Source organism: Perognathus longimembris, chromosome 23, assembly GCF_023159225.1.
Source record: "Perognathus longimembris pacificus isolate PPM17 chromosome 23, ASM2315922v1, whole genome shotgun sequence".
NCBI lineage: Eukaryota > Metazoa > Chordata > Mammalia > Rodentia > Heteromyidae > Perognathus > Perognathus longimembris.
In genome coordinates, this window is record NC_063183.1 from 10,714,102 (window position 1) to 10,740,877 (window position 26,776).

The 26,776-nt window shown below is 58.3% G+C and overlaps 1 protein-coding gene and 2 long non-coding RNA genes across 4 annotated transcripts in view; 1 reads left to right on the plus strand and 2 right to left on the minus strand.

The window, feature by feature from the left end:
• Positions 1-966, minus strand: part of LOC125340665 — a 19,750-nt gene extending 18,784 nt beyond the window's left edge. Inside the window, exon 1 of the long non-coding RNA XR_007208797.1 lies at positions 844-966. This is a non-coding gene — a long non-coding RNA (uncharacterized LOC125340665). The remainder of the gene's footprint in view (positions 1-843) is intronic.
• LOC125340666 lies at positions 543-13,329 on the plus strand. Its single transcript, XR_007208798.1, has 3 exons — positions 543-1,011; positions 2,886-2,891; positions 13,313-13,329. It is a non-coding gene; the product is annotated as an uncharacterized LOC125340666 (long non-coding RNA).
• A 1,526-nt stretch (positions 13,330-14,855) lies between these two features.
• Snx29 (sorting nexin 29) overlaps positions 14,856-26,776 on the minus strand; it is a 226,508-nt gene continuing 214,587 nt past the window's right edge. For both annotated transcript variants that reach the window (XM_048332417.1, XM_048332416.1), the window contains exons 20-21: positions 23,810-23,949; positions 14,856-17,081 (exon numbers count right to left, since the gene is read on the minus strand). In XM_048332417.1, coding sequence (XP_048188374.1) covers positions 16,952-17,081; positions 23,810-23,949 — 270 coding nt within the window. In that variant the 3' untranslated portion in view covers positions 14,856-16,951. The remainder of the gene's footprint in view (positions 17,082-23,809; positions 23,950-26,776) is intronic.

Consider the following 26,776-nt stretch of genomic DNA (forward strand, 5'->3'; position numbering starts at 1 on the left):
GACACCCCCCCACCCCCGTTTATGAGCCTCCCAACTGTCTCTGCTTTGCAGAAAAAGTATGGAACAGTGCAGACATCTGGAAGGCAAGCAGGATTCCTGGGGGGGTGCTGAGGACCCCACAGCTCCCGGCCCCTCAGAGGAGCCAGGGCCACTGCCATCCTGACCGCATGTCGCTTCCCCCAGTCGTCCACGCAGCCTGGGGACCAGGGACATTTTGGAATTCACATCCAGAGTCCTAAACCCCGTGCCAGCACTGGCCTGGCCGCTGACAAATGACCCAAGGCCCACCACACTAAAAAGCAAAGCGTACTTGTTAAAAACTCTCTATCAGGGGCTGGGAATGTGGCCTAGTGGTAGAGTGCTTGCCTCATATACATGAAGCCCTGGGTTCGATTCCTCAGCACCACGTATATAGAAAACGGCCAGAAGTGGCGCTGTGGCTCAAGTGGCAGAGTGCTAGCCCTGAGCAAAAAGAAGCCAGGGACAGTGCTCAGGCCCTGAGGACTGGCAAAAAAAGAAAAAAAAAACAAAACTCCGTCAATGTAGCAAAACTGTGAGAAATTAAACAGGACGATAATTGGCTATGTTAAATTCCTGAGGAACAAAGAGGAGCACTAATTATTCTGCAGTGGTGACACACCACAGCTCATTGGCATGTGACACAAGGAAAGTCCATCTCCCCACGCCGGCGCGCTGTCCTGAGGTGGTGCTTTGCACTGGATTTTCCTCACGTGAAGGGTGGATACAGGAGATGGGGGGCGACTGCAGTGAGGGTGGGAGCAGCCGGTGGCTTAATGGGGACATGAGGGCCCGTGGCCTGCCATGGCCTTGTGGGTAACACACGGGCGTGACACGCAGTGGTGACTCTAGGGAGAAGTGAGTTTAGTCAGGCCAGGCCAAAGCCACTCTGTCATGTCCCCCAGCAAGCGCTTAGGTTGGGAAGGATGTGGGATGATCAGAAGCAACAGAAACTAGAGCTGGGCACCAGTGGCTCCGGCTGTAACCCTGGCTGTAACGTTTTTGAGACCCCCATCTCAACCCACAGGTAGGTGCAGTGGTGTGCACCTGTCATCCCAAGCTACGTGGGAGGCCGAGACAGGCGAATCACAGTTCCAAGGCGATCCTCAGCCCTCTTAGCAGAAGGAGGTGGTGGCACACCTGTCAGCCCATCAGTGAGAAACTAAAATAGGAGGATCGCATTTCCTCATGAGCACCAGACACGGAGCAAGACCCTCTCTCCAAAACAGCCAGCCATAAGCAGGACCAGAGATGTGACTTAGAGATAGAGACACCTGCATCGCAAGCACAAGGCCCTGAGTTCAAACCCCATTGCTGCAGGAAAAAGAAAAAAGAATGGAAAATTAATCAAGGCACTCCCTTTTCGAAAAAATGTCTAATAAATAAGAATTGATTCAAAGCACCCCCAAAATATGCCCATCATTGCTTTTAGGTCATTTTATGGTGCTGGGATTGAACCCACGGTTTGTGCATGGCACTGAGCTATAGTCCAGCTCCCACCATTTTAAGCCACAGAGCATTGGGGTGTGTCTGTGCATGCACTTGCGCGTGCGTGTGTGCATACAATGACAGGGAGGCTCACAACAAAGCTAGAAAATGTGCAGATGAACTTGTGCCCCTGCATCCACCAGGACTCCTTGGTCTTAAAAATAAAAATAAAGGGGCTGGGGATATGGCCTAGTGGCAAGAGAGCTTGCCTCGTATACATGAGGACCTGGGTTCGATTCCCCAGCACCACATATACAGAAAACGGCCAGAAGCGGCGCTGTGGCTCAAGTGGCGGAGTGCTAGCCTTGAGCAAAAAGAAGCCAGGAACAGTGCTCAAGCCCTGAGTCCAAGGCCCAGGACTGGCAAAAAAAAAAAAAAAAAAAGAAAAGAAGCCAAGGACAGTGCTCAGGCCCTGAGTCCAAGGCCCAAGACTGGCAAAATAAATAAACAAATAAATAAATGTTTAAAAAAATAAAAATAAAAAGCCAGGCACCGGTTGCTCATGTGTCATCCTAGCTACTCAGGAGGCTGAGATCTGAGGATCACCGTTCAAATCCAGCCCAGGCAGGCAAGTCCGTGAGACTCTTATCTCCAACTAAACAGCAGAAAACCCAAAGTGGCTGTGGCTCAAGTGGTAGAGCGCTAGCCTTGAGCAAAAGAGCTAAGGGACAGCGCCCAGGCCCTGAGTTCAAGACCCACCACAACATAATTGTTTTTCAAAGCAAAAGATTGTAAGTGCTTGTTCTGTAAGAAGCAATAAAGGAGTGGGTGCGAGGTCTGTAGTTCTGAGTGGCTCCTCTGCGTATTTCAAGTGGCCTCTGGTCACCAGCACAGGGTGGGGATGGGAGGACCAGGGCTGTGCCCCGCTCCTTCCCTGCACATCTTCCCCATGGCTGGGAGGCGGGCACCCTCCACCACCCACGCCTGACGGCCTGCAGCGCCCTCGGCTGCCTGGCCAGTGTGAGAACAGTGCCAGCTGGGTGTTACGGTCTCACCCCAGCGGCCCGGGCTCAGGAAGGGACACTGCCCGGAGCTGATGGTCCGGGGCTGGACACCGCTCCGCCCGCAGCAGCCAGTGTGCTGGCCCTGGCTCCGGCGTGGGATTGAGACATCGCTGGACGGGACTGGACATCGCGGTGTGGCCAGACATGGGAGATGCAACTGGCGGAGGTCTGCAGGTCTCTGCAGGGCTCGGTGGCTGGTGGCGTGACTTCTTGTGCACACACTTCAGCCGTCCTGACGCTGTCCACCACGGAGCCTTCGCCGAGCAAAGCCGCCGGCCGCACCTTGCCTGGAAGCCCAGAACCGTGAGCTAAGTGAGCCTGCTTGCTTTCATAAAGGGCCCAGCCTCCGGTACATCATGACAGTCATGGGAACAGACCAGTGTGCCTTGTGTACACTTCTCACCCCAGCGCGTCCCTCCTCCCCGCCCCTTCCAACAATTCCATTGCACTAGAAGACACAGAGGCCGCTGGAGGAAGACAGGTCTTGGGGATGGCCTTGAAGCGGGCCATCAGGGCACATATGAGGGAGGGGGGCCGCCTGACCGCATCTGCTTTTATAAAATTCCACTTGGTCTTCAGTCTCCAGCCCTGTCTCCCACGCAGGGGGTGCGAGTGGGGAGACGCGGTACCATGTCCCTAGCAAGCAGAATGTGTTGTCCTGCCTGGATTTTCCACATGATGCAATCATCAGCCGCTGCTGGAGTTCCAAGCCAAACACTGGCTTCAAGCCTGAATAAATGAGCAGGGCCATTGCCTCCTCTCCTTGTAAAAGACTGAGACGCGTGCGGCGGCTGAGCGATGCACACGGAACAGCGTTTAATATCGCAGCCTGCGGTCCAACATGGTCTTTGGAGGAAAGGGAGAGAAACATCATTTGCATTTATTCGAAGCCTTTGCACGCACATGCACGCCCCTAGTGGGGCACGTAGCTCCATCTGTAGTCACAGAAGAACAACGGAACTGAGCTGGGGGGGTGGGGGGGTCTTGTCATAGACGCCCGGGATTTCTTATTCAGACAACCTGAGCAGTTTGGTTGCTGCAAGAGACAGAATCTGACAAGCGATATTGTTCGTAACTTCGTGAAATGCTGTCGCGTGTCATAGTAGAACTTGGGTGTGCCTCTCTGTGTGCACATACACGTATGTGTGTACACACTGCATTGTCTGTGCGTGTGTGTGCACACACAAAATGAGGGCTTCTTTTCTTGGCATAATGACTCCTGGCATTTTTCTAGAGATTTTACTGATCAAATCTCTTCTGCCTCCATTGGATTTTTATCTCCGTATGTTAATGACTTCACACACACACACACACACACACACACTCACACTGGATTTCTTCCTTTAGGTTTTGGGTGTGTAAATACTTTGAGTAATCACACTGCTGCGAGAAAATCTGTTCTCATAGCTGCTTTACAAGGTCACCTTCCTTACTGGGCCCTGCTCCTCTCAGCGGCGTCCCCACCCGGCTCGTCCACTCCACCACTAGTGCCAACCCCGCCGCCACCTTCCTCCCATCCCACCAGTCCCGGCCTTGGCACTGGCCATGTGTCTGCTTCTCACTGTCATCTTGATTTCTGAGTGGGGATGAGGTCACCGAGCGGGGATGAGGTCACCGAGTGGGGATGAGGTCACCGAGCGGGGATGAGGTCACCGAGTGGGGATGAGGTCACCGAGCGGGGATGAGATCACCGAGCGGGGATGAGGTCACCGAGCGGGGATGAGGTCACCGAGCGGGGATGAGGTCACCGAGCGGGGATGAGGTCACCGAGCGGGGATGAGGTCACCGAGCGGGGATGAGGTCACCGAGCGGGGATGAGGTCACCGAGCGGGGATGAGGTCACCGAGCGGGGATGAGGTCACTGAGTGGGGATGAGGTCACCGAGCGGGGATGAGGTCACCGAGCGGGGATGAGGTCACTGCGTGGGGATGAGGTCACCGAGCGGGGATGAGGTCACTGAGTGGGGATGAGGTCACAGGCAGGGCAGCAAAGGCTTTGGGACCTGAGCCACGATTTGCCCTCTGACCCCAGCACACCGCCTCTGTGGCACCACAAGTGCCCCGCGGGCCTCTTGCACAGTGAGGAGCCCCCGCTCCTCCGTGTCCCAGGGCTGAGCAGAGTGGCCGTGTCCACCGACGGGGCCTGGCCGTCCCCCGCCAGGCCTGAGTGCAAACGCATCGCCAAATCACCTGGCGACAGCGCAGGCGCCCAGCGTGTCCCTCGGTTCACTGCGGTTCCCCTCAGCCTTTCCAGCAGTGAAGCCGCGCAGTCCGAGGGAGGCCCAGCGAGGGCGTGGGCCAGCCCTCACCTGTGGGGACCACACCAACGGAAAGAAAGTTCCAGTAGCTGTACTCATTCCTGCCAGTGTAGTTGGCAGTGGAGACTAACGATGTCATGTCTAATTAGCGGAGGCCTCTGCCCCGGCGCGCGAGCCTGGCGAGGCGGGGAGCGACCTCCTGCCCGTCTCCCGTGGAGAGGCTCTAATTAACCGCTTAGGGAAACGAGCTTTTGATGCTATGTAGGCGAGCTGTCAACATCTCCCCGACGGGGCGGACCACCGCGACACCCTTTCTGAGCTTTTCTGAAAGCCAGGACGGGGTCCTGGGGAGCAGGCGACCGGGGGGCTGCCCAGGCCCCCTCCCCCGCCCCGGCTCGGGCATTCCAAGGCTCTAATTATTTGCTTTGAGACAGATTATATTTTTAGCCAGGCGTCGGGCATCCCGATTAAACCCAGTAGTCATTGCACCCCTGGGTGCGTTCATTAAAGTGATCTCCCCGCAAGGGCGGGCGGGTCGGGGATGATGGCTGCAGGGGGCGCAGGAAAGCCCCGTGCGGACGGCCGCGCCTCCCTGCCGCCGGCTCCTCTGAGCTTCCACAGGGAAGGATTTTTAGTAGAGCTAGTTACAGTCAGAGTATGAAGCAGCAGAGTTTCTCCTCTCCCATCAGCCCACGCTGCCCGGCCTCCTCCCCTCCCCCCATGGCCGGCCCTGCTGTTCGTAGCTCTTTCTCCTTAGCCCTCCCTTCAGGTTGTCTTTCATTTCTTTTAGAGACAGGGGCTTCACTGAAGCTGCAGCCCAGGCTGGCCTTGATCTCCCAGCCTTCCTGATTCCACCTCCCCCAAGTGCTGGGATTACAGGCGTGCACCACCACGCTGGCTCACGTGCCCAGTGTTCTGTCAGTTCCCCTCTGGAGCTTCTGTTCATGTTCAACAAGTCCCTCACCTTTCCAGCCTCTTCCCTGAGCCACAATTTACACTCCCCAGACACACACACACACACACACACACACACACACACACACACACGCCATGGCTGTCCACATCCAATCTTCCTTTGCCCTCAGCTCCCTGTGAACAATAATAGACTGAGGTTTCAACTCCGGTGCGCGGCACGCACTGGGCCAGCAGTGACGAGCAGGTGACAGCTATCTGGCGTGCACTCAGCCAGGCACCATGGCTCCTTGAGAGACAGAGATGAGGAGATTGCCTCTCAAGTCCAGCCCAGGTTCTTGAAATCCATCTCAACCAGTGGCTGGCCCGGTGGCGCACACCTGCCACCCCCACAGCACTGGCACTGGGGAAGGGTCACGCCCAGCCCGGGCTGGTCCCGGCATAAGCTGAGGCCTTATCTTGAAAATACCCAATGCCAAAAGGGGCTGCAGGTGACTAGAGAGGTAAAGCACCTGCCTAGCAAGTGTGCGACCCCAGGTTCAACCCCCAGTACTGTCAAAGAAAAAAGAAAGTCATATGTTGCCAGATTTTAAAGGAATCTGTGCAGATTACACCCTCCAAAGGAATGAGAGAACTCTGTTAGCGACTCATACCTAGTGGTGATCTTTGATTCTCCTAACGAGGAAGCACGCGTCCCATCCCTGGGAGAAGTGGGAGCATCAGGTAAGTCAGCTGGGCCCTCATAGTCTAGCGCCGTGATCTACGCAGAGGAGAGAAAAGGAGATGCAGATAACGGGGCTCCTGCTCGCCGCCAAATGAGAGGACCGACCCAAAGGTTGCAGGCAAGTTGGAAAACAGTGTAATTATAAAGCTGTCTGAGATGCCAGCCAGGGTCAGCGCCTTGACCTGATACAGCAGCGGGAGGGGGCAGGGGGCTGAGCACCAGCAGCCTTTTGACATTTGGGGAGGGGGGAGGAGGTCCTATCTCATCCCCTGTACAGAGGAACCACAGCCTTTCCAAGCCGGCCCAGGCCCGTCGACAGCCCATCCCAACCCACGGTGACATGACGAAAGGTCAGCCAGCAGCCCACTCTTAGCCACCCACCCATTAAGCAGGTGGGGTCCTTCCCTTTCCGGCGGTAATGACCCCCCTGTCTCAGGACAGGCCACGATCCAGTGTCTCTTTTGAGAAAAGGAGAAGGTCACTCACGGATCACTGGCCTGAAGTCAGTCGTTTGGGGCCCATGGATGCAGCTATGGGTGACGACGCCTCGTTCATCTCTAATCAGTGCTCTGTGCTCATCAGGAAAGGAGCAGCTGGTACAAGAGTCTACCAGGAAGCCAGAGAGAATTCCCCGCCATGAACAGATCTTCAGCTGGGCATCGGCGTCTACAGAAGGCTGAGGGGGGACCATATTATTCTAGAATGTCAGGTGAAGCTTCAGCTCAGTCTTCTTTAGGAAGTCCTTTTTTGGACACTACTCTTTAGCCCTCTCTGTTGAACTTTCTTGTTTTTGTGTGAGACCCCGGGGTCTCCCTGGCCACCCTACCTGATTGGTCCAGAAGTAGACACAGGGCCCAAGCTGGACCAATCAGATTGTGCATGGACCGGGCTGACGTCCTCTGGAGGCAGCATGTGTTCCGGCCATTTTCTGCCCTGTGTTCTGAAAGCAGGTCGGTGAGGGGGAAGAGTTTAACAGATGCACCAGGGGAAGCCACTCCCAGAGATGGGGAGACAGATGGCTTGGTGGCCAGAAGCCCTTAGGAGCTATGTTTCAGTTACCGTGTTTCCTGGGGGATCCTGAGTAGTCATCACGATGCCCCCCCCCATCCATACGTCAAATCCTCTCCATCTATGAACAGCTTCTTGAAGCCAACCAAGACAGCCTAGGACTCTGATTTTTTTTTAGACCTTCATTTCTCCATCTATAAAACATGAGTAATAATAGTTACCTCATAAGAGTACAATAAAAGTTAAGTAAGATAATAAATCTAGGCACGTAGGGAACACTATTAAATGTTACATATTACCCCTTTTCTCATAAATTGTGAATGCTTCAGGGCAAAGATGATTTCACTGGTTTTTTTATAAGCCACAGTGCCTGACAAATGTTTGTCATTGAAGTAAGTAGCTGACACTCCATGAGTTCTGACTAGGGTGATCTTGCCTTAATACTTACAACCCCTCAAAGTAATTGGCGAGTGTGAATTCTCATTTTCCCAAGGAGGGAATGGGCTCCGAGAAGTTGAGTGAGTTCTCCGAGGTTGCACAGGAAATGCGGCCTGATGTCTGGGACCACTGGGCTCCCACGTGGCTTTAGACTCACCCCTGACGGCTTCTGAGGCCGAGTCTCCCCTTCCGGAGCTGTGCTTGCCCGTGCTGAAGTTTTGCCAGGAGCGGGAGCCAGTTTGCCAACGTGTGTATGGAACTCCAGCTGTCCTGTAGCGGGTTCTGACACACAAGCCCCGCTCCACAGCCAGTGAGGACCGGCAGCACACACACACACACACACACACACACACACACACGGAGGCACCGAGACCCACCAGGACCTCCAGGCTTCCTCTAGGGCTGGGATGTCACGTGTTGTATGCACGTGTGAAATGTCACGGTGACAACCCCCCAACATGCAGCGAGCCCTGCTCATGAAAAGGGAGGCGATGGCCCGGCTGGGGGGGGGGGGGGGCCAGGCTGGTGCCTGTGTTCGGACCCTGACCACTTAGTGAAGGCCGCGTCCGGGGGCGTGGCAGCGTCCTGGCGCTTGGGAGGCCCTTAGCCTGCCACCTGAGCAGTCGTGGGCGACTCCATGGACACTCCATTATTGGATGGAGGCAGAATTCTATCCAGAAGATTAAAAGCAAGAACATCAGAGGGCCCCACGACAAGGGGACAGGGCCCACATGGCAGCCCAGGTCAGCGGCAGGGAAAATCAGAAGTCCTGGCCCAGGGGCCACTGTTGGCGTGGTGTCGCCAGACCTGCGGCACGTTGGACGACTAGGTAATGTCCTGAACAGAGGGAGGGGGGCCCTGGGCGCTCGGCCTCGGTCCCCCACTCTCCTGACAGCCAAAGCTACCCCAACATACAAACCAAAACCCCACGAAACAGTTGAGTTTTTATTCCCTTTTCTATTACCAGGACTTGAACCCGCGCCTTCATGCTTGAATGGGCGCTTGCTTACTAGGCGGGCCCTCTACCACTGGAGACATGCCTCCCGTTTAACATTTTGCTGTGGGGGGGTGGAGGGTGGAGGGTGGAGGCAGACCCGAACTGTTCTGCCAAGTCCAGCCTCAAACCGTGATCGTCCGGGGCTCGGCCTCCTGGGCAGCTGGGGCTGCCGGGGTCTGAAGTGTTAACTTGAAGTCTGGGCATCACCGCAGCCCTCGGGAGGCCTCTGGCTGCAGGGGAGTCCTGAGCGCGCGCGGGCCGCACGGGGGGAGCGGCGGCCTCGCCGGCGGAGCTTGGCCGCGCAGCTCCAGCCGGGCTGGGGGCTGTGGGAGGTGGAGAGGGCCCGGGACGGGGGTGAGGGGAGGCTCGCCCTGAGGTCGGGCCTGTGGGGCTGGGCGCCCCTCCCGACCTGGGGCGCAGGTGACTGGAGGGGGGGTGGAGCCGGGAACCGTAGCCCGGATGGGGCCGGGGCCCTGCGGGAGGGGGGGGGGGTTGTGGTGTTTCAAGTGCAGGCGTTGCATTCTAGAAGCTTCTTCCCTGAGAGGCCCTTTCCTTCGGCGGCTGAGGGCTCCGCGGGCGTCCGTGTGGGCACCGCGCGCTCCTGCGCCCCAGAGGCCTCGTGGGATCCGGGGCCTCGGAGGTCGGCTGGGGGGGGGGGGAAGCTCCCCACCCCCTGGCCCCAGGGCTTGATCCGCCCTGCTTTCCCCCTGGGTGGCCTGGCGGTCTCGGGCTTGGGCTTTCCCGGTGGCCATTGCTGAGTCCCAGTGGTTCCCAGACTTGAGGAAGGGCGGATCAAATGGAACGCGCTGGCCTGGGGCCTGCAGGGTCGGCAGCCGCGATCTGAGCCTTTCTCCCGGGCACGCCCTCGTGTCGCACAGGCTTGTACACCGCGGTACGCAGGCGGCGGTGCCTGCGGCTTGGTGCAATCAGCTCCCTTCACAAAGGGGTCTTCATGTCGTCCGGTTTTATTATGTCATTACTGGAGCAACGTTTCTTCCGCATACAAACCCTTCGTCAGATGCGCGTGTTAGGTTCCTTTCTCCCGTCAGTACCTTAGCAGCTTTTGTGCTCTTGAAGGCATATCTCAAAGTGCACACACTTTCAGTGTGTTCATCTTGCAAGTCCTGTGGTTTGAACTCAGGGCACTGCACTTGTTTGGTTGGAGCTCCACCACTTGAGCCACACCCCCAGCCCCGTTTTTTTGCTTGTTATTTTGGAGATAAAAATCTCATGGGCTTTTCTGGTTGGTCCAGCCTTGAAATGATCCTCTAGATCTCAGACCCCTGCTTGGTCACTAGGATTACAGGCATGAGTCACCGGTGCCCGGCTCGGAAGGCTTTATTTTGATGAATTGTATATTTGAACACTTTGCAATTTTATGCCTTTTCTTTCTGTACCTTGTGTGTGAAATGTTTGCCTCTCCCAGGTTGCTAAGATACATAACACCCTACTTTTGGGAAGCTTCAGAGCCTCTGCAGTAGTGTGGTTCCTGGGGTGGCATCTCCTCCTCATTCCCAGGCCTGAGCAGCCCCCCCACCCTGAGTCTCCTCATTCCCAGGTCTGACACCCCCCCTCCCCCACCACCAGCGTCTCCAGCACCAGGTGTTGAAAAGACTTCTTTCCCATTTGTTCTGGCCCCTTTTCTCAAAAAAGGAATTTTAAGTGTAGGTCTGTTCCAGCTCTGTATTCTATGTCACGGACATACTATTGGTCCTTGTGTCGCAATCCTGTTGCTTTTCCCAGCTTGTAGCCAGCTGAAGTCCTTGCACTGCTATAGAAATTTTACAGCAAGCTTAGCAATTCCTATAGAAGGAGACCCCGAGTTCTGGCCTGCGGTGCATTAACCCTGGGGGTGAAATTGGCTGGAATCAATCTCTCCAGTGTTGACTGTTTCAGTCTGTGGTCATGATCGATCTATTTAGAGGGCATCGTTTGTGGCATGCTGGGATTTGAACTCAGAGCTCTGTGTTTGCCAGGCAGGTGCCTGCACCCTGTAAGGAGAACCACCTAGGTTTTGTCTTTGAGCCCAGCTTGCATGTCCTTGAGCCACAGGGTCAGAATTCTCTTCTTCCTGAGGCTGAGCTATGCTTTGCATGTCCATTGCTTTTACCTAATGAGCTTCTGTGAAGAATATTGTGTGTGTGTGTATGCGTGCGTGTGTGTGTGTGTCTGTCTGTGTATGTGTGCGCATGCCAGCCCTGGAGCTTGAACTCAGGGCCTGGTCACTGTCCCTGAGCTTTTGTACCAAAGATTGCAATCTACCACTTGAGCCACGGCTCTACTTCTGGCTTTTTGCTGGTTAATTGGAGATCAGAGTCTCAAAAGCTTTCTTTCCCGGTCTAGTTTTGAACTGTGATCCTCAGATCTCAGCCTCCTGAGTAACTGGGATTACAGGCGTGAGCCAGTGGTGCCTGGCAAGCCCATTGCTTTGACGACTATTGTGGACCTCTGGTGCCAGGCAGGGGCCTCTCCGAAGGCGAGGCTCATGCACTCAAAACCTGCCCGCAGCCTCGATGGTTCCCTGGGAGTAATCATCATCATAACTCCAAATCAGTGCCTCACTTCTGAAAACCTCATTATTTGAAAATTCCCCTTTTGGGTATGTTTTATAATATAAATAGCACACTGCAATGCATTTTCTTATTTCTAAAGTTAAAAAAAACCCCACAAAATCTTACATTGCTCATCTCATGCTCCATGTTTGCGCACCAGCACATGGGATCAAGGGAGTTTGGTGCTGTCTTCAAAGAATGCCCACGTCCATCTGGACCTCCTTTTTTTTTCTGGTCGGTCGTGGGGCTTGAACTCTGGGCCTGGGCGCTGTCCCTGAGCCCTTCAGCTCAAGGCTCGCGCGCTGCCACTTGAGCCACAGTGCCACTTCTGGTTTTCCGGCGGTTCACTGGAGATAAAAGTCTCACGGACTTTCCTGCCCAGGCTGGCTTTGAACCGTGATCCTCAGATCTCGGCCTCCTGAGTAGCTGGGATGACAGGAGTGAGTCACCGCTGCCCCTCCTAGAATCCCTGCCCCCCATCGCAGCCCCTGCCCAGAGCTCTTCCCCACGCAGGCCAAGGGGTGATGTGGTTCCGGAGCCGGGGGCCCAGGGGATGGAAGCAGACGCCCGCCCTGTGGGCCACAGCCGCGGCCCGCGGTCCCCGCCTGCCTCCGTGTCCCCCTCGCCACGGCCCGGACGGCGGCCACCAGTGAACGCGGTGATGGCCTGGCCTCCGTGCGGGTGGCCGTCGCCGGGGTGAGAGGCCGGTTCTCCGGGCTGGCGTCACTGCGGGCGTGGGGCAGCGTGGGAGCGTGTGTGGCCGTGGGGCGTCCTCACCTGCTGCTGGAGCTCAGCCTGCCGTGCCGGTCCCCCCCGTCCCCTCCGTGCGGCCAAGTGCGCCACCGCCGCCCCCCCGCCGTGCGCGCCCCCGGCCCCCCGCCGTGCGCGTCCCTGACTCCCGCCCCCCGCCGTGCGCGCCCCGCCCCCCGCCGTGCGCGCCCCGCCCCCCGCCGTGCGCGCCCCGCCCCCCGCCGTGCGCACCCCCCACCATGCGCGCCCCCCGCCGTGCGCGCCTCTGCCCCCCCAGCTGCGGCTGTCTCTGCCGCTCAGGTCTCCTAGGGCAGGAGCCTCCCTCCCGGTGAGCGCCCCTCCCTCCCCCCAGTGGCCTGGGGCCGCGTGGGGAGGTGGCAGGAGTGGCTGGTAGAGAAGGGCAGCACCCGGCCCGTGCCGGGGGTGCCGCGGGTGCCGTGTGAGCTGCCCCTCCATGTCAGCTTCCACGATGGCTCAGGTCGAAAGCTGGGCCTGCAGCCTACAGACACCGACCCCGGAGCACGTCTGCTGCCCTCGAAGTCTGCCCTGCTGCGTGTGTGACTCTAAGTGTCTGGGCCTCAGTTTCCCCAGGCTGTTGTCAGGCAGTGTGTGGCACAGCTCGCTTGGTGGAGTGGGGGTCCCGGGGCTGCAGGTCAGAGTCAGGACGGACACCAGTGCAGGCCCTGCAGACGTCAGGGAGACCAGGCCGCAGCCGGAAGGAAGCCGGGTCTCGGAAGCTGTGGTCTTGGACTTTGCAGGGACAGGCCCTCCCTGGCACCTGCTGGGTGGCAGAGTGGCCCAGAGGATGCGGGGCTCCGCCACCAGCATGGGAGGAGGCTGATCAGGCAGAGGCTCGGGTTAGAGGCCGGCACAGGTGACTCCGACCTACATCGTGGGATGGGGTGCTGCCCTCTGCCTTGCTCATGAGTGACCGTGGCCTCCATGGGCCAGGAGGCGTGTCCTTGGGTGCTGAGTGGACAGGGTGGAATGTGGTAGGGTGAGAGGAGGAAGTGGGGATCTCCGGGTGCAGCAAGGGCACTGGACATGGCCACACCCCAGCTCTGTGTCAGACCTGCCTGTTGCCAAGCTGGGCGGGAGAGGAAGCAGTGTCCAGATGTGACAGGGCAGACACAGTGGCTCACACCTGCCATTCTGGCGACTTAGGAGGCTGAGGATGGGAGGATCATGATTTGAGGCCAGCCTGGGCAGGAAAAATTCTCACGACTCCATCTCAGCCCCTGGCTGGGTGTGGCGGCCCTGGCCTGCGCTCCAGGGGTGACGGGAAGTGTGGAGTGGCTGGAATGGGCCAGGGGAGGGAGGGCCTCTCACCCAAACCCGCCCGTGCAGGATAGGTGAGGCGAGGCGTGGCTCAGCAGCAGAGCGCCGGCCTGGACACATGAGGCCCTGAGTTCAAACCCCAGTGCCACCGAAAACAACAGTAGTGATTATTTTTGTCAGCAACAGGGAGAGCGCAGGTGCCAGTTCTCAGCCGGGGAAAGGCCAGGAGTGTCTGCAGACTGGGCAGGAAAGATGCTCATTAGGCTGGACGGGGAGGGACACAGGTTCAAGGGCACCCACATAGAGGACTCTGTGGTCCACTGTATCAGCCCCGTCACCCCCACCGTAGGGCATGAAACACGGATGTCGCAACGTTCTGATGCGTGTGGGGCAGGTCAGGGATGTCACTGTCTCCCCTTCTTTCCTGGTGGGGTTATGGGAAGTTGGGGTGCATCAGGGGTGTGGATGATGCATGGGGGGGTCCTGGGGTGGAGGCATGGGATAAGAGGGTGTCTGAGGGACAGGGATGCAGGTCATTGCAGAGGCTGGGCAGGCTCGGGTGCCCTAGGGGACATTTCCCACTGGGCGGGTGACAGCTGGGGGCTGGCAGGAGGGAAAGGCTCCCAGGGAGTGGAAGGCCTGTCTTGGGGTGTCTGTGCCTCCATGGCAGAGGGGCACAGCAGGGAATGGGGAGACACCAGCCAGGCCGGGGAGTGGGCCAGAAGCCGGCACCAGGGCAGGCCATGCGCCCGGCCGCCGCGCCTCCTCCAGCCCTGGGGGTTCCCAGTGGTGCCCACCAGGCTCACTGGATGGTTGGGTTGAAAATAAGGAGAACCTGAGGCACTGAGGTTTGAACTCGGGCCTCACACTTGCTAGGCAGGTGCTCTACCATTTGAGTCATGTGGCCATACTTATACTTGTCTGCTTCTTTTCAGATAGGGTTTCATGTTTTTTCTTTTTGCCAGGCCAGCCTGGACCAGAATCCCCTATTTCTACCTCCCGTGGAGGTGACCGCCGCACCCAGCACATGGTTATGAGGTCGGGCTCTTTTCTCCTCTGGGCGGGCCTCGAGCCTGACCTATCTCTGCCTCCTGAGTGGCTGGGTGTCCAGAGTCAGCTACTACACCCGACTTGTTTCTTGAATGTGTGGACAGGAGCCTGGCAGGAGGGTTTTTGTGGCTTTGTTTTATTCCATGAGGAATTTTGATTCCACGCCTCCAAATTAGGCAAACCTGCCTAGTAAATATAACTCCAAATGGGACTTTGTCCTATTTAATTCAGACAAATTGCTATTAGTCAAACTAAATCCTACCACTTTGGGTATCGTGGGAAATGGTGAGTGAACTTTCTGGAAGCTTGCCATAACCTGTATCTTCCCTCGTTGTTGGGAAAGAACTGAGACAAAGAACCAGACCATGCAGGCGAGTGATCTATAAAATGTCTGCGTTTTATGTCCTCGCTGGAAAGAGGTTAGGCTCTGCCAGACTGTAACAAAATTACCACAGCTTATTCAAAAGAAAGTTTTAATACAAGAGATTTTAGAAAATTAAACATTTGTTTAAAAATTCTAGTGTGTAAACCTTAACGGAGGGCGGTCGGGTGCCAGGCGCCCCGTGGTGGCAGACTGGTGGCGGTGGCCTCTGTGACGCCCGCCTGCTCCCCGCTGTGGTGGCTTAGAGAAGACAAAAGCCAGGGAGCCCCCTTTCTCCTGGGGACCCCACGCTCTAGGGCTTAGCAACTCTGGTGGCAACTATGAGGGGACGAGGTGGCCCCAGTGGGTGGGGTGTGGGGGTGGTGTGGGGGAGCAGGACAGGGAGACATAGGACCCATGGATCAGACCCAGCCTCAGAACCTGGTGGTCCCAGAACCTTCTACCAGTGGTGCCACTCAGGTCTTTCCCAGTTTGCTTTTTACTTTTCACAGAGCCTCTGGGTGCCTGGAAGCCATTGGGGTTGGGTGGGATGAAGGGGCAGAGCGCTGCCCGGCCGGGGCGCAGGGCCAGCATGAAGCAGGGTGAGTCTCCCAGGGCTGGAGCCCGCTGCCCGGCCCCTTCCTATGGCTTGGGGCACTGTGGCGGGCGTGGTGAGGAAGCAGGGATGTGGACTTTTTGGCACAGAACTGGAAGATTAGATACACAGTGCTAGAGCCGTGCAGACGTGGCGCGGAGCCCGCCCGAGCTGCCCTCATGGGGCGGCCTGGGGTGAGGCCTTGCTGAGGCGGCGCCTGCTCCGTCCGCGGGGCTGAGGGCTGGAGGCGGCGGCGGCAGGAGGTCCGGGCTGGGGTGAGGGGCAGCTGTGTCTCTGGGTGGCGGGGATGATGGGCGCGGGGAGGGCTGCAGAGGTGGAAGAGCCTGAGCCGCCATGACCAGCCCCCAGGTGCACACGTTGTCCAGGTGGATCCAGGAGACCGGCAGCTGCCACATGGCCAGGGCTGGGACGCCATGGCAGGCGGAGAGGCCGGCACAGGTCCACGGGCCCGGTCAGGGGCCCCACGCCCCCCATGTCCAGCCGGCTGCAGTCCACTGCAGCGCCCGGCACCCCGCGTCAGTCACCAGGCAGGCGTGCGGAGCCACCAGCTCGGGGCCCCCAGGGCTCGCGTGGCGGGGGGCAGTCGCTGTGGCTGACGGGAGGGGCATGTTCTTTCAGGATTGAGGGGGTTCTCTGTTCCCAAACAAGTCTCTAGTCTTCTGGCTTGTTCCCTGTCCCCAAAGCAGCTGCACCCCAATTCTTTCACAGTCCTCTTAGCAAGTTCCTCCCCACTGCTGAGCTTCTGATGGGCAGGACTGGGGAATCCATGATTCTGGCAGCACCCGTGACGGCTCCGGCCATGACGCGGGAGGCCATACGCGGGAGCAGCGTGCTGTCATGCAGTGGCCCACGCTGCGTCTCTGGGTGGTGGGAGGGAGCAAGGAGAAAGTCTCAGGGGACACAGGGCTCAGGGTGGACAGTGCCCGAGCAAGTCTTTAGGGACCATCATGATCTCCCACGTGGAGCTGGGGGGAGGTGCCTGGAGCCTTCCACGGCAGTTCCCACGGCCAGCCACGCAGATACCTGCAGCCACGGTGGCCCCCACGGCCACTTCTCTCCCGAGTGGAGGCCATGGCCACGACCCCAGGGCATCCCCAGCCAGCCGCGCGGAGGCAGGGCTCTCCGGGACCAGCTGGCCGCACTGATGGCCAGGGCACCCGGCGGGGAGGACTGTGGAGAGGACCCGCCGGCCACGTGTGAAAACACGTCTACAGGCCCGTGGTCACGCTGATGCCCACGAGAATGCTTGTGCGCTAGGAAATCATGGGGTTGTGAATCTTGCCCACGGACTCCAAGCCCTGCGGGGCACCCACCCCACTGCCAACTGCGCTGGAGATCCAGGCCCTTGTGCCCGCGTGGCAAGGACAGGGCCTGGCGGCGGAGGGATGGTTTATTCGTGGCCTGTGGTGGCGGGGGAGCTGTGCTTGCGGTGCCACGGCACGGGGCCAGTGGCCACAGCCACGCGCGACCCTGTGGCCAGGTCTGGGATGCCTTGAGGTCAGAGGTCGCCGCTCTGGGGCTCCACGTTGCGCAGCTCCCGGGGGCCCCCCCGGGACAGCCTGGAGAAGCGGGAGGCCGCTTTGGGGCGGCTGCTCTTGCTCAGTGGCTCTCCTGGAGGGGCGACGTCCCTGCAAGACAGCGAGAGGCGAGGGTGAGGCAAGCATGTGCCATGCTCTGGGGGGGCCCAGCCCCACGCGCAGGCAAACATCTGAGCTGGCTGGGGGCCATGGCTGGACCCTGTGTTAAGCCTTGGAAGGCATACTGGGTCTAGAGGGGTGACTCAAGTAGAACACCTGCTTAATGAGCCTAAGGCCCTGAGTTCAAACCCCAGAACTGCCAGCACAGCGCCACAAATGAGGAGCAACTGCCCATGGCTCCTGGGGTGGGGGTCCTGAGCTCAGGGCCTCTCGCTACACAGGCACTGCTCCACCGCGCCAGGCCTCCAGCCACAGCCATGGCTTCTGGTCTGTTTTCCTTGACGAGGTATCACAAAGGCCCCGGGCTTCTCGTGACATTTGTCCTGGGGTTGCTGGCCTCTCACGGCCAGGACCCGCAGCACCATGACGGCTGGCGCCCATTCTGGCTGGGGATTAGGGACGGGGACCAGGCCCGTGGCACTGGGCCTGCTCTCCTGACCTGCGTCCCGGCTCCGGGAGACCTTGGAAGTGCATGTGGAGGGGCTGGCTCGTGACTGCCTCCCGCACAGCCCACACGCTTGGCGGGCTTTCTCCTGGGTGCTGTAGAGGAGACACTGCAGGTGCTTACAGGCAGAGGGTAAGGACAGCACGTTCCTCAGCCTAACCTGGACTTGGAGCCAAGCGGCAGAGGCTTCCTAGGAGCCCTCGGGGTCTAGTCTGGGCGGGGGGTAGGGGGGGGGCGGGAGAGGGGCCGTGGGCAGTAGAGCTCTGCGGTTGTGGCCCGATCCCAAGCTATACTTAGGCCTAGGGGATTTAAAAAGTAGGAGTACTTAAGTCAGCACCTGCCGTGGTGGCACACTTGTGACTCCGGCACCCAGGAGGCGGAGGAGGGAGGGGGATGGCACCTTTTAAGCCAGCCAGGGCTACGTGGTGAGTGAAATCTAGCCTTTCTCCCCGCCTGGGAGGGAGAGGCCGGGTCCAGAACACCAGGTCTCTGGGCCGAGCCTCTGAGGCTGCATGCGAAGATCGCTCGGCTAGAACTGGAACACAGCCCCGCCCTCCTTAGAAGGGAGGTGCTGAGACCCCTCTCCCCTCCACACACTCTGAGCTTTGGGACTAGGGAAGCACACATGGGGAAATGTGTGAAGAGTGAGTCTCCCCAGCCCCAGCATGATGTGGTCAGACAGCAGCTGTGGATTCTAAAGATGGAAGCTTCCTCTTAGCCACTGAAAGCTCAGAGACGGGGAGTGTGGCTGTGTGTAGAACAGCCCTGGCCGGTTGGCACACTTTTCTTACAGAGCTGTCTGTGAGCATTTTTGGCTGGGGGGGGGGGGAAGCATCCTGCTGCCACACGCGTGGTTGTATTTCTGGCCTGGGAGCCGTAGATGGACACCCTGTGCCCTGGCACAGCAGGAAGAGGAGGTACCCGGTCCCTCCTGGACCCTATGGACAGAACCGCCCTGCCAACTGCTCACACTCCAGCGACTCAGATAGCTCTCGAGGAAGAGTGCTGACGGAGCAGCCACTAGAGGCCGATTCCTGGGTGACTCCGCTCAAGTGGAGACGCGTGGCGCGCGAGGGCTGGGAGCAGGGACGGAAGGAAATGCTGGTACCGCCCGAGGCAGTTAGAATACAGCAGACCTGAGCGAGGAAGGTCAGAACCAGGCTTCCCACAGGTAGAGTTTTAAAAGGCCTATGGTCGGTATGTTGCAGGGCAAAGTGAGTCCCGTGGAAGGAGGCTGGCGTCTGTGGACAGCCCGGCTCTCCGTGCTCCTTCCTGTCCTCCCCTGCCTACCACAGCTCTCAAAGTGCCAGTCACACCACACCGCAGCACGCGCACCTCGCCCATGGGCGCCCCACTGTTGGCTATATCCTTGGTAGTCGGGTGAGCTGGTGGTGCCTGCCCCTCCGGCATCTGCCTTGTCACACTGGGGACAGCTCATAAGCTGAGGTGATCGATCAGGCCTTGGACAGGGCCTGCAGTGGCTTTTCCCTCTCCGTGCCCAGGCAGGGCGGAGTGTCTGGAGTTGACCCCTTCCCTGGAAGTGAGCCTGGCATGGCCACCATGCCAAGCGTGGGCAGCCTTGGGGTGGTGTACCACCAAGTACCATAGCCCTGTCTACTGCATGGCGCTAACCCAGAGGAAGCCAGCCCTTCCAGGCCGATGCCACCACTGCCCACCACCCTCCTCCTACCCACATTTTAAAGACATAGAGGAAACCCACAGCCGTGGCACGGGCCGGCCCACGGAGGGCGGGTGCTGTCCGCACCAGCGGGGCTCACCAAGGCATCCTGGCTTCCTGGGGGCTGTGGACACCGCTTCCTAGCGTTTTATTTGTGGGTGTTTTTTTTTAAACTAACCTCAAACAGGGTGCAGGCTATTGTGCTCAAAATAACCTGATGTTTCCCTGTCTCCAAACTGGATTTTCAGATGCTGCAGGGTTTAAAAATACAAGCAGGAAGTAGGGCAAGCCGCGGCGAGGTCTAAGCCTCCAGTGCCTGTGGCTGGAGCAGAGGACGGGCTGCGAGCCAGGTGCCATGGGAGGCCTCTGTCACCATCCCCATTTCACAGATGGCTACAGACACCGAGAGAGGCCTGCGCCACCAAGCTGCAGGGCTGGTGCTGAACCAGCCTTGCCCGTATGGTGACTGGGCTGCCGGTGGGCACTGCCCATGTTGATCACAGAGCTGAAGCTTGGGGCCATCGGTGCGTCCCCCGCCAGCCACTTACTACAGAAAGTGGGGGCCTGGCGCCTGGCCTCTGCACTCAGCAAGTGGGGGCCCAGGAAGCCAGAGTTGTGTGACAAGATCTATGTGGCCTGCTGGCAGGCCAGGGGGCGTCCATGGCCAGGAGACACGCGGTCACTGTGCGTCCTCCGTGGCCGGGGTGCTGCGGGCGCCTCGCCAGCCATCTTGCAATGTATTATCTGTGTCTGTCTGTGCCCCTTCCCGGTGAGGAAATGGGCAGGAACCTGTACAGTGGATAAGCCAAGGCCACCAAGAGGGCACACAGACTCACACCTGCGTGCCACGTGGGGCCCTCCCCACAGAAGCCTGTGGGCTTCCTTTGGCATCGGTCATTCCTCACCCAGCCCTAGCGGAAGCCAATGAGGAAACCCCACGACCATGTCCCGTGTGCAAGCAGAGCCACAGACCCCGCTGTGCCCCGCCCCCAACAGCATGCCCCTGGGTGGCCTTGGGCTCCCCAGTGGACAGCCAGGCATCCAGGGCTAATGGGATGGAAGGGGCTATGGGAAGCTGCATGAGGGGAGCGTGACAAAAATGCAGCACTGGGAAATGGCCATGGCGAGGGCCCCAGACCATCCGCCTCGGGACAAGGCTCTGAACTGCGAGGCCGCCGCCTGCGCCCCATTCCACATCCCGGGGCTCCTGGCTCACCTGGGAAAGAACACAAATCTCAGCCTCCAAGGGCTGACATGGGACAGGAAGGGAACACACGGGCTAGTCGGGGCATGTGGACACCTGTCTGCTTGACCCCCGCAGCCGGTCTCTTGGGAGGACCAGGGCCCGCGTGCTCCTCAGAGCCACGGGCTCTGACAGGATCCGCGGGTCTGGAGAGGCCCTGCCTGCGAGGGGTGGCCACAGCCTGGAGGCTGCCCCGATGATGCTCTGTGCGCTCCCACCGGTGGGGGTGACAGATGCCACCACAGCTGTGTGGTGCCACCTGCTCCACAGGCCCCCCCCCCAAGATGGCAGCACAGAGGGGCGACAGCTGCTTGGGGGGTGTTACCTCTACAGACCTAGCTTCTCTGGGAAATCCTGCCCCTTCCACCCATGATACAGATTCCCCATGTCTTCCCCACCCCCCACCCCCCCAAACACCTGTGCGTGTTGCCCTGCCCAGCTCCTGTTCTCTTCCTCTGGTGCCTTCCCCACGCATGATCTGCACACATCTGTGCTCCTGCGTGGGCACAGGGAGTAAGTGTCCTGAAAGAGGCCTTGGGGATTCCCAGCCTGTTTCACTCATTACAAAAGCTCAGAACGACCCGTGTCACAGGAAACACCAGGTTCGTGGGATTAAGAGAACTGCAGGGCTGGGGATATAGCCTAGTGGCAAGAGTGCCTGCCTCGGATACACGAGGCCCTAGGTTCGATTCCCCAGCACCACATATACAGAAAACGGCCAGAAGTGGCGCTGTGGCTCAAGTGGCAGAGTGCTAGCCTTGAGCGGGAAGAAGCCAGGGACAGTGCTCAGGCCCTGAGTCCAAGGCCCAGGACTGGCCAAAAAAAAAAAAAAAAAAAAGAGAGAACTGCAGCCTGGTGTGAATATCCCTGCCCCCGATCCTGTTTCCAGAGTGGCCATCGCCCGCCCCGCCCGCCCCGCCTGACGCCCGGTGCATGCGGACACCAGTCTGGCTGAGGCGGGTGGGGCCGTGGACCCTGCTCTCTGGTCCTGACCACCGCCCTCCCTCCACACTTGCGCTCACACTCGGGGCCCTGCCTGCAGCACCTCCCGCTGCGTCCTGCACTGGGGCACGGATGCTACCCCTTAGCTGCTTCCTTGACACCAGATCTCACCCGGGAGCCCAAGCTGGTCTTCACGTCTTCATCTCCCTGCCTCAGCCTCTCGAGTGCTGGGATGACAGGCATGTGCCACTATTCCTAGTGTACTCTCTTAACTGTGGTAGAATTAAAACATTTTACCCACTTTGAGTGCTTTTTCTTGAGATGTGAGGTTGAGAGAACTACAGGATTTCGCAGACAAACAGGCAAACCAAAAAGTTCCTGTCCCTCCAGCCTAGAGGCTATGCTCCCACAGCTGCCACCAGGTCCATGCTCGGTGCTCCTCAGGGAAGTGTCCTCCCCTCCCCAATGCCTGGCCTGGCCTTGTCCCTGCACCCATACGGCTCCTGCCCATCCCTCCGTCTGCCCACACGGACCCCAGCCCTGGTCCTCCATCCACAGATGCAGCCCAGCTCCCTCGCTGATCTTCAGTGCCTCCCCACCATCATTACCCCAGGGCCGCCTTGCCACCTGCTCAGCTGTCACCACTGCCATCCCCGGGTGGTGAGCTGTGAGGGGACAGAGCCTAGGACGCTGCACAGGCGCCGCGCTGGTGCTCAGCAAACACACACAGCCTCGGGTCCCCCTGACACCTCCACTTCTCTGGAAGTCAGCAAAGCTGTGCCGTCACCCCTCACCCTACCAAGTGAGAGGAAATGGCATGGGGGGAAGCACCCTTGTGTGACTGGGGACAGGAAGGCCATCCCCTTGTCCTTCCCAAGCGGGGCGATTTGCTATGATCCCTCCGGGCAGAACCCTTCAGAGCCCCCACACTCTGGGAACGGCACTTCTGCCGGACCCCAGTGGCTGCCCAGAAACAGCAGGCCGGAGATGATGAAGGGCACTCCTTTAGGCTTTGGGGCAACGCATCCCCCAGGAGAGGCTTCAGATCATGAGGAATGGGGCAGTCTACCGGCCAGGCCCAGGCCAACCTCTACCTCCTGAAGAGCCAGGTCTCAGGTGAGCTCAGGTGACCACGGTCCTCACGGTGACCCTAGCCGGGGTCAGGGCTAGAGCAAGCAGGGAGGGAAAGGACGCTTTCGGAATGCTTCCTGTGCCAGCTGCCTCCCACGTGCCAGCCCACGGCGGTGCCCACCCGCTGTGCACTCAACAGCCATCTTGGGTCTGTGCCAGGCTGCAGCTCGCTAGGTGACCTCAGGCAAATCACCTATTTGAGAACTAGTGTCATTAGCTTTGATGGCATCGGAAGATGAGGAAAGCGAGGGAGGAGTGAGGTAGGATGTAGATACCTCGGGTGAGGAAGAGGCTTGGAACCGAGTGACTGATGAACCACCAGGTGGTGACACAGAAGTGGCTGCAACCTGCCCCAAGCGCTGCCCAATGCACACTGCCCAGCAACGGGACCAGAGAAAGTGAGGGGACCTGCTGCACACCTTAGCACGCAGAGCAAGTAAGAGTGTATTGCGAGTATGTAAGTGTGAGCCGGTACCCAGCTTTGAACTCAGGGGTCTTGTACTTATTTAGTTAGCTGGCTCACAGCTGGCCCTCTACCACTTGAGCCATGTCTCCATCCACCACTTTGCTGGTTAACTGGAGATGGAATCTTAAGAGCCTTTCTGCCCAGGTTGGCTTCAAACCATGATCCTCCAGAGCTCAGTCTCCTGGGTAGCTGGGATTACAGGTGTAAGCCACGGGCATCTAGCAGAGCTTTGACTTTAAAACAGCAGCATACAACACATTTTGGATTGTCATCACTTTCTAAGGGCTAATCGTGTAAACTTAATTGTTTTTTAACGTTTATAAGAGATAAAAGGATAAGGAATTTGGACCTCATTCTAAGTTGTGCATATTTAAGTCACACTAACGTGGAAACAACTCAAATCCATGTTGGTGGGAGTCGAAGAGTCTGAGTTCCTGCTAGGTCCATCACCTAGGCTGGAGGAACCCCTGGCTGAAGAGGAAATGAGCTTTCCTTTCATCTACTAAAGGAGCCGGGCCTGGAGGTGCCTGCCTAGAATCCCAGCCTCTTACCCGGGCTGTTCCAAACCTGCCTGGGCTACTCAGTGAGTCTCAAACATCAAAGGGACAAATCTAGAGAGAGGTCAGGGCACAGAGCTCTGGCCTGACTGCCTCTGTGATCCATAACCCCGGGGCCATGCAGGGTCCACAGCACTGCAGGGGACCCTGAGGGCCGCGCCCAGGGACCCAGGAGCTCGCCACATCACGGTACTCACACGAAGAAGGGCATCAGCTGCACAAGCGTCTCTTTCTTGGGGCTGGCGGCGAACTCGGGCACCATCTGGATGACCTTGTTCATGACGCTGCGCAGGTAACTCTGCAGCTGCTTCCGCCGCTCCTCCACGAACTTGGCGTCCTGTGAACACAGAGACATGCGCATGTTCAGCTCGCCTCACTCACCTGCTCAGGAGCGACCCCCAAGACCTCGAACTCGGTATCCTGAGAGCACAGAGATGGTGTACACGTGTGTGTGTGGGGGGGTCCACCTCCTCCTGCTCAGGAGCAACCCCTGGAATGTGGGCTCATCTCGCCCCCCACCCCACCCTAGCCCATGCACCACTCCCGGATTCCCCCATCTGCAGTCCAGGTCTGCTCACAGGATGGTCTCGAAGGAGGGGATGTGCCCAGCATCGGGCACAGGATGCACGGGGCGTGGGGCTGGGGTCGGGGCCTCGGCAGTGGACACAGCAACCACTTCTGAGGCTCCCATGGGCCAGGGAGGGGCGTGTGCGCAGACCCGGTCACCGCCCAGCTGAAGAGACAATTCTTAATTCTGCCTGCACAGTGTTTTGAAATGCAACTCCCTTTCCTAGGTTCTTTTAAACAGAACATGCAGTCACAGACCCCACGGGCGGCGCCTGGCTGGGGCTGTGCGGAGATTCAGGGCCCTGGGCTCCAGCCACACTGGCCTGAGCTTCGCAGCGCATTGCCTTCAATGCTCTGGGACGTCTGCGTGTGGCCATGGTCTCCCACAGGCCTGGACGCCGCACCCCACGTGCTCTCCAGGCAGCCCTGCTTGCACCCCTCGGCTGTGACAGGCCCTGATTCCCAGCAACGCCTCTGTGTGCAGCATGGGCCAGCGGACACCACCTGGGGGGTTGTGGTGCTACACCCACATGACGACCCAATGCAGAGCCAGGGCCACCACGTGAGAACAGAACGGTTCTGATTCTATGGCAGGGCATGCCTGAGGAAGCCTAGGCATGGTTACCTGTAATCCCAGATACATGGGAGACAGATATCAGGAGGACCAAGGTTCCAGGCCAGATGGGCAAAAAGTTAGCAGGATCCTGTCTCAACAGTCAAGGTGTCTGCTATGATCTGAGCTCCTGAGGTGGTGTCGGTAAAGGGACTGTGTGCCAGCTTTGGTACAAGCATGAGACCCTATCCAAAAAATAAGCCAAAAAGGGCAGGAGGTGTGGCCTAAGTGGTGTAATACCTGACTAGCAGGCACAAGACCCTGAGTTCAAATCCCAGTACTTCCAAAATAAAAATGAACCGAGGCAGTTGCAGCTTATGGGTAGCGCTCACACTTTCCTGGGTGGGCTGGCATAGAGCCGCTGTCCCAGCAGGGCTGTGGCAATCTGTCCTGAGAGGAAGCCCAGCTGGACCTTGTTCCGTGGCTGGGAGGTACCACACCCCATGCCCAGGACCTTGGCATGGATGGGGGAAGAGTCAGGTAAAGTGGAAGCTCATCTTCAGCACACGTACACCCACAGCAGTTCTCGCAGGACTGGCATAGTTACTTGAGGTCACAAAGGCACATGCCACTGCACTCTGGTGTCAGAGGGGAGGAAGAGCCAGGGAGCAGCCACTGCCAGTAGGGACTCCTCGGGGCTGCTCCAAAGTCACAGGCCGCAGCCTGGCGGTCACTGCTGCCCTTTGGTCTCTGAGTGTCAAGCCAGCATCAAGCAGTCAGAGGTTCTTCCTTGGGAAGGGGGTTCCTGTGCCAGGCTAGTGCTGAAGGCAGCTAATCAAGCCCAGTTTTCATCTGCACACGAAGCCCCGGAGGCTGGCTAGAGGAGGACAAGGAGACATCTGTCCTGCAAGGCCTTGCACACAGGCTTCAGGTTTGAGTGGTTCCCAGACACTATGCAGTGAGGGGCTAGAGACAGTCCTCACGCTGTACGAGGGGCTGAGTGGGGGCTACGGAGCTCCAGGAAGGTGACTCCCCTCCAGGGGAGGCTAGGGGCTTCACCCAGAGTCTCCCCCCGCCCCACCATCCCCTGTGACCTCTTATCCATGGCCCTTGGCAACAGTAAGCTGGTAGGTGGGGGCCTCACCTGGAGGCATCCCAAGTCCTTTTTAAGCACCCATTTCTCAGGAGCCTGGCCCTGAAGCCCATGCCTGGCCCTGGTCTAGGAGTCCTACAGGCTCGCCAGGTGCCAGCAGCCCACGCCTTAACTCCTAGCTACTCAGGAGGCTGAGCTCCAAGAATTGAACTGAAGCCAGCCTGGGCAGGAAAAGTCCGTGAGACTCGAATCAAGCAGCAAGCCACTCAGGTCTTCAAGCAGCCTAACAATTCCCGATCCCCCCAGTCAGAAGTCAACCTTCTGCCCCACAGCAAACCTCTACACCTTCCTCTCAGCAGCCCTATACTGGGGTTCAAGTCACATGACTCCCACATCAGCATTAGCAGATCTACTGCAGGGCAGAGGCGGGAGGGACTGGCTGACCTCTAACCTTTACTCTTGGACTGGTCCCTTCCAACACAGGGGCACAGAGACTAGCCAGTCTTCTCTGTGACTGGATGTGTTTACTTTACTATGTAAGAATTTAAATACATCAAAACACAGAGCATTCTAATGGGCCCTCCTCGTCCTCTTCTAACAGTTTTAACCTTTCCTGCACTGGCTCATCATTCTGACCGTTCTGTTGAGGTGTTTAAAGTAAATTAGCACCAGCATGACATTTCACTGAAATTCATTGGTGTGTATTTTTAAGATTAGAAACATTTTCTTATTTAATCAAATGCCATTATCACTGCTAACAAAATTTATGCTAATTATCTGGTGCAACATAGTAGCTAGAATGTATTTGTAAATGCGTTTTCAAATGAGTTACTGCTTCTGGATTTATCTTTTTTAACACAGGGTATCTCTACACGGTCTATACTAGTCTTGAACTGGCGATCTTCCTGCCTTAGCCTTGGTTGTTATTTGTTTTGTTTTTGTTGCCAGTCC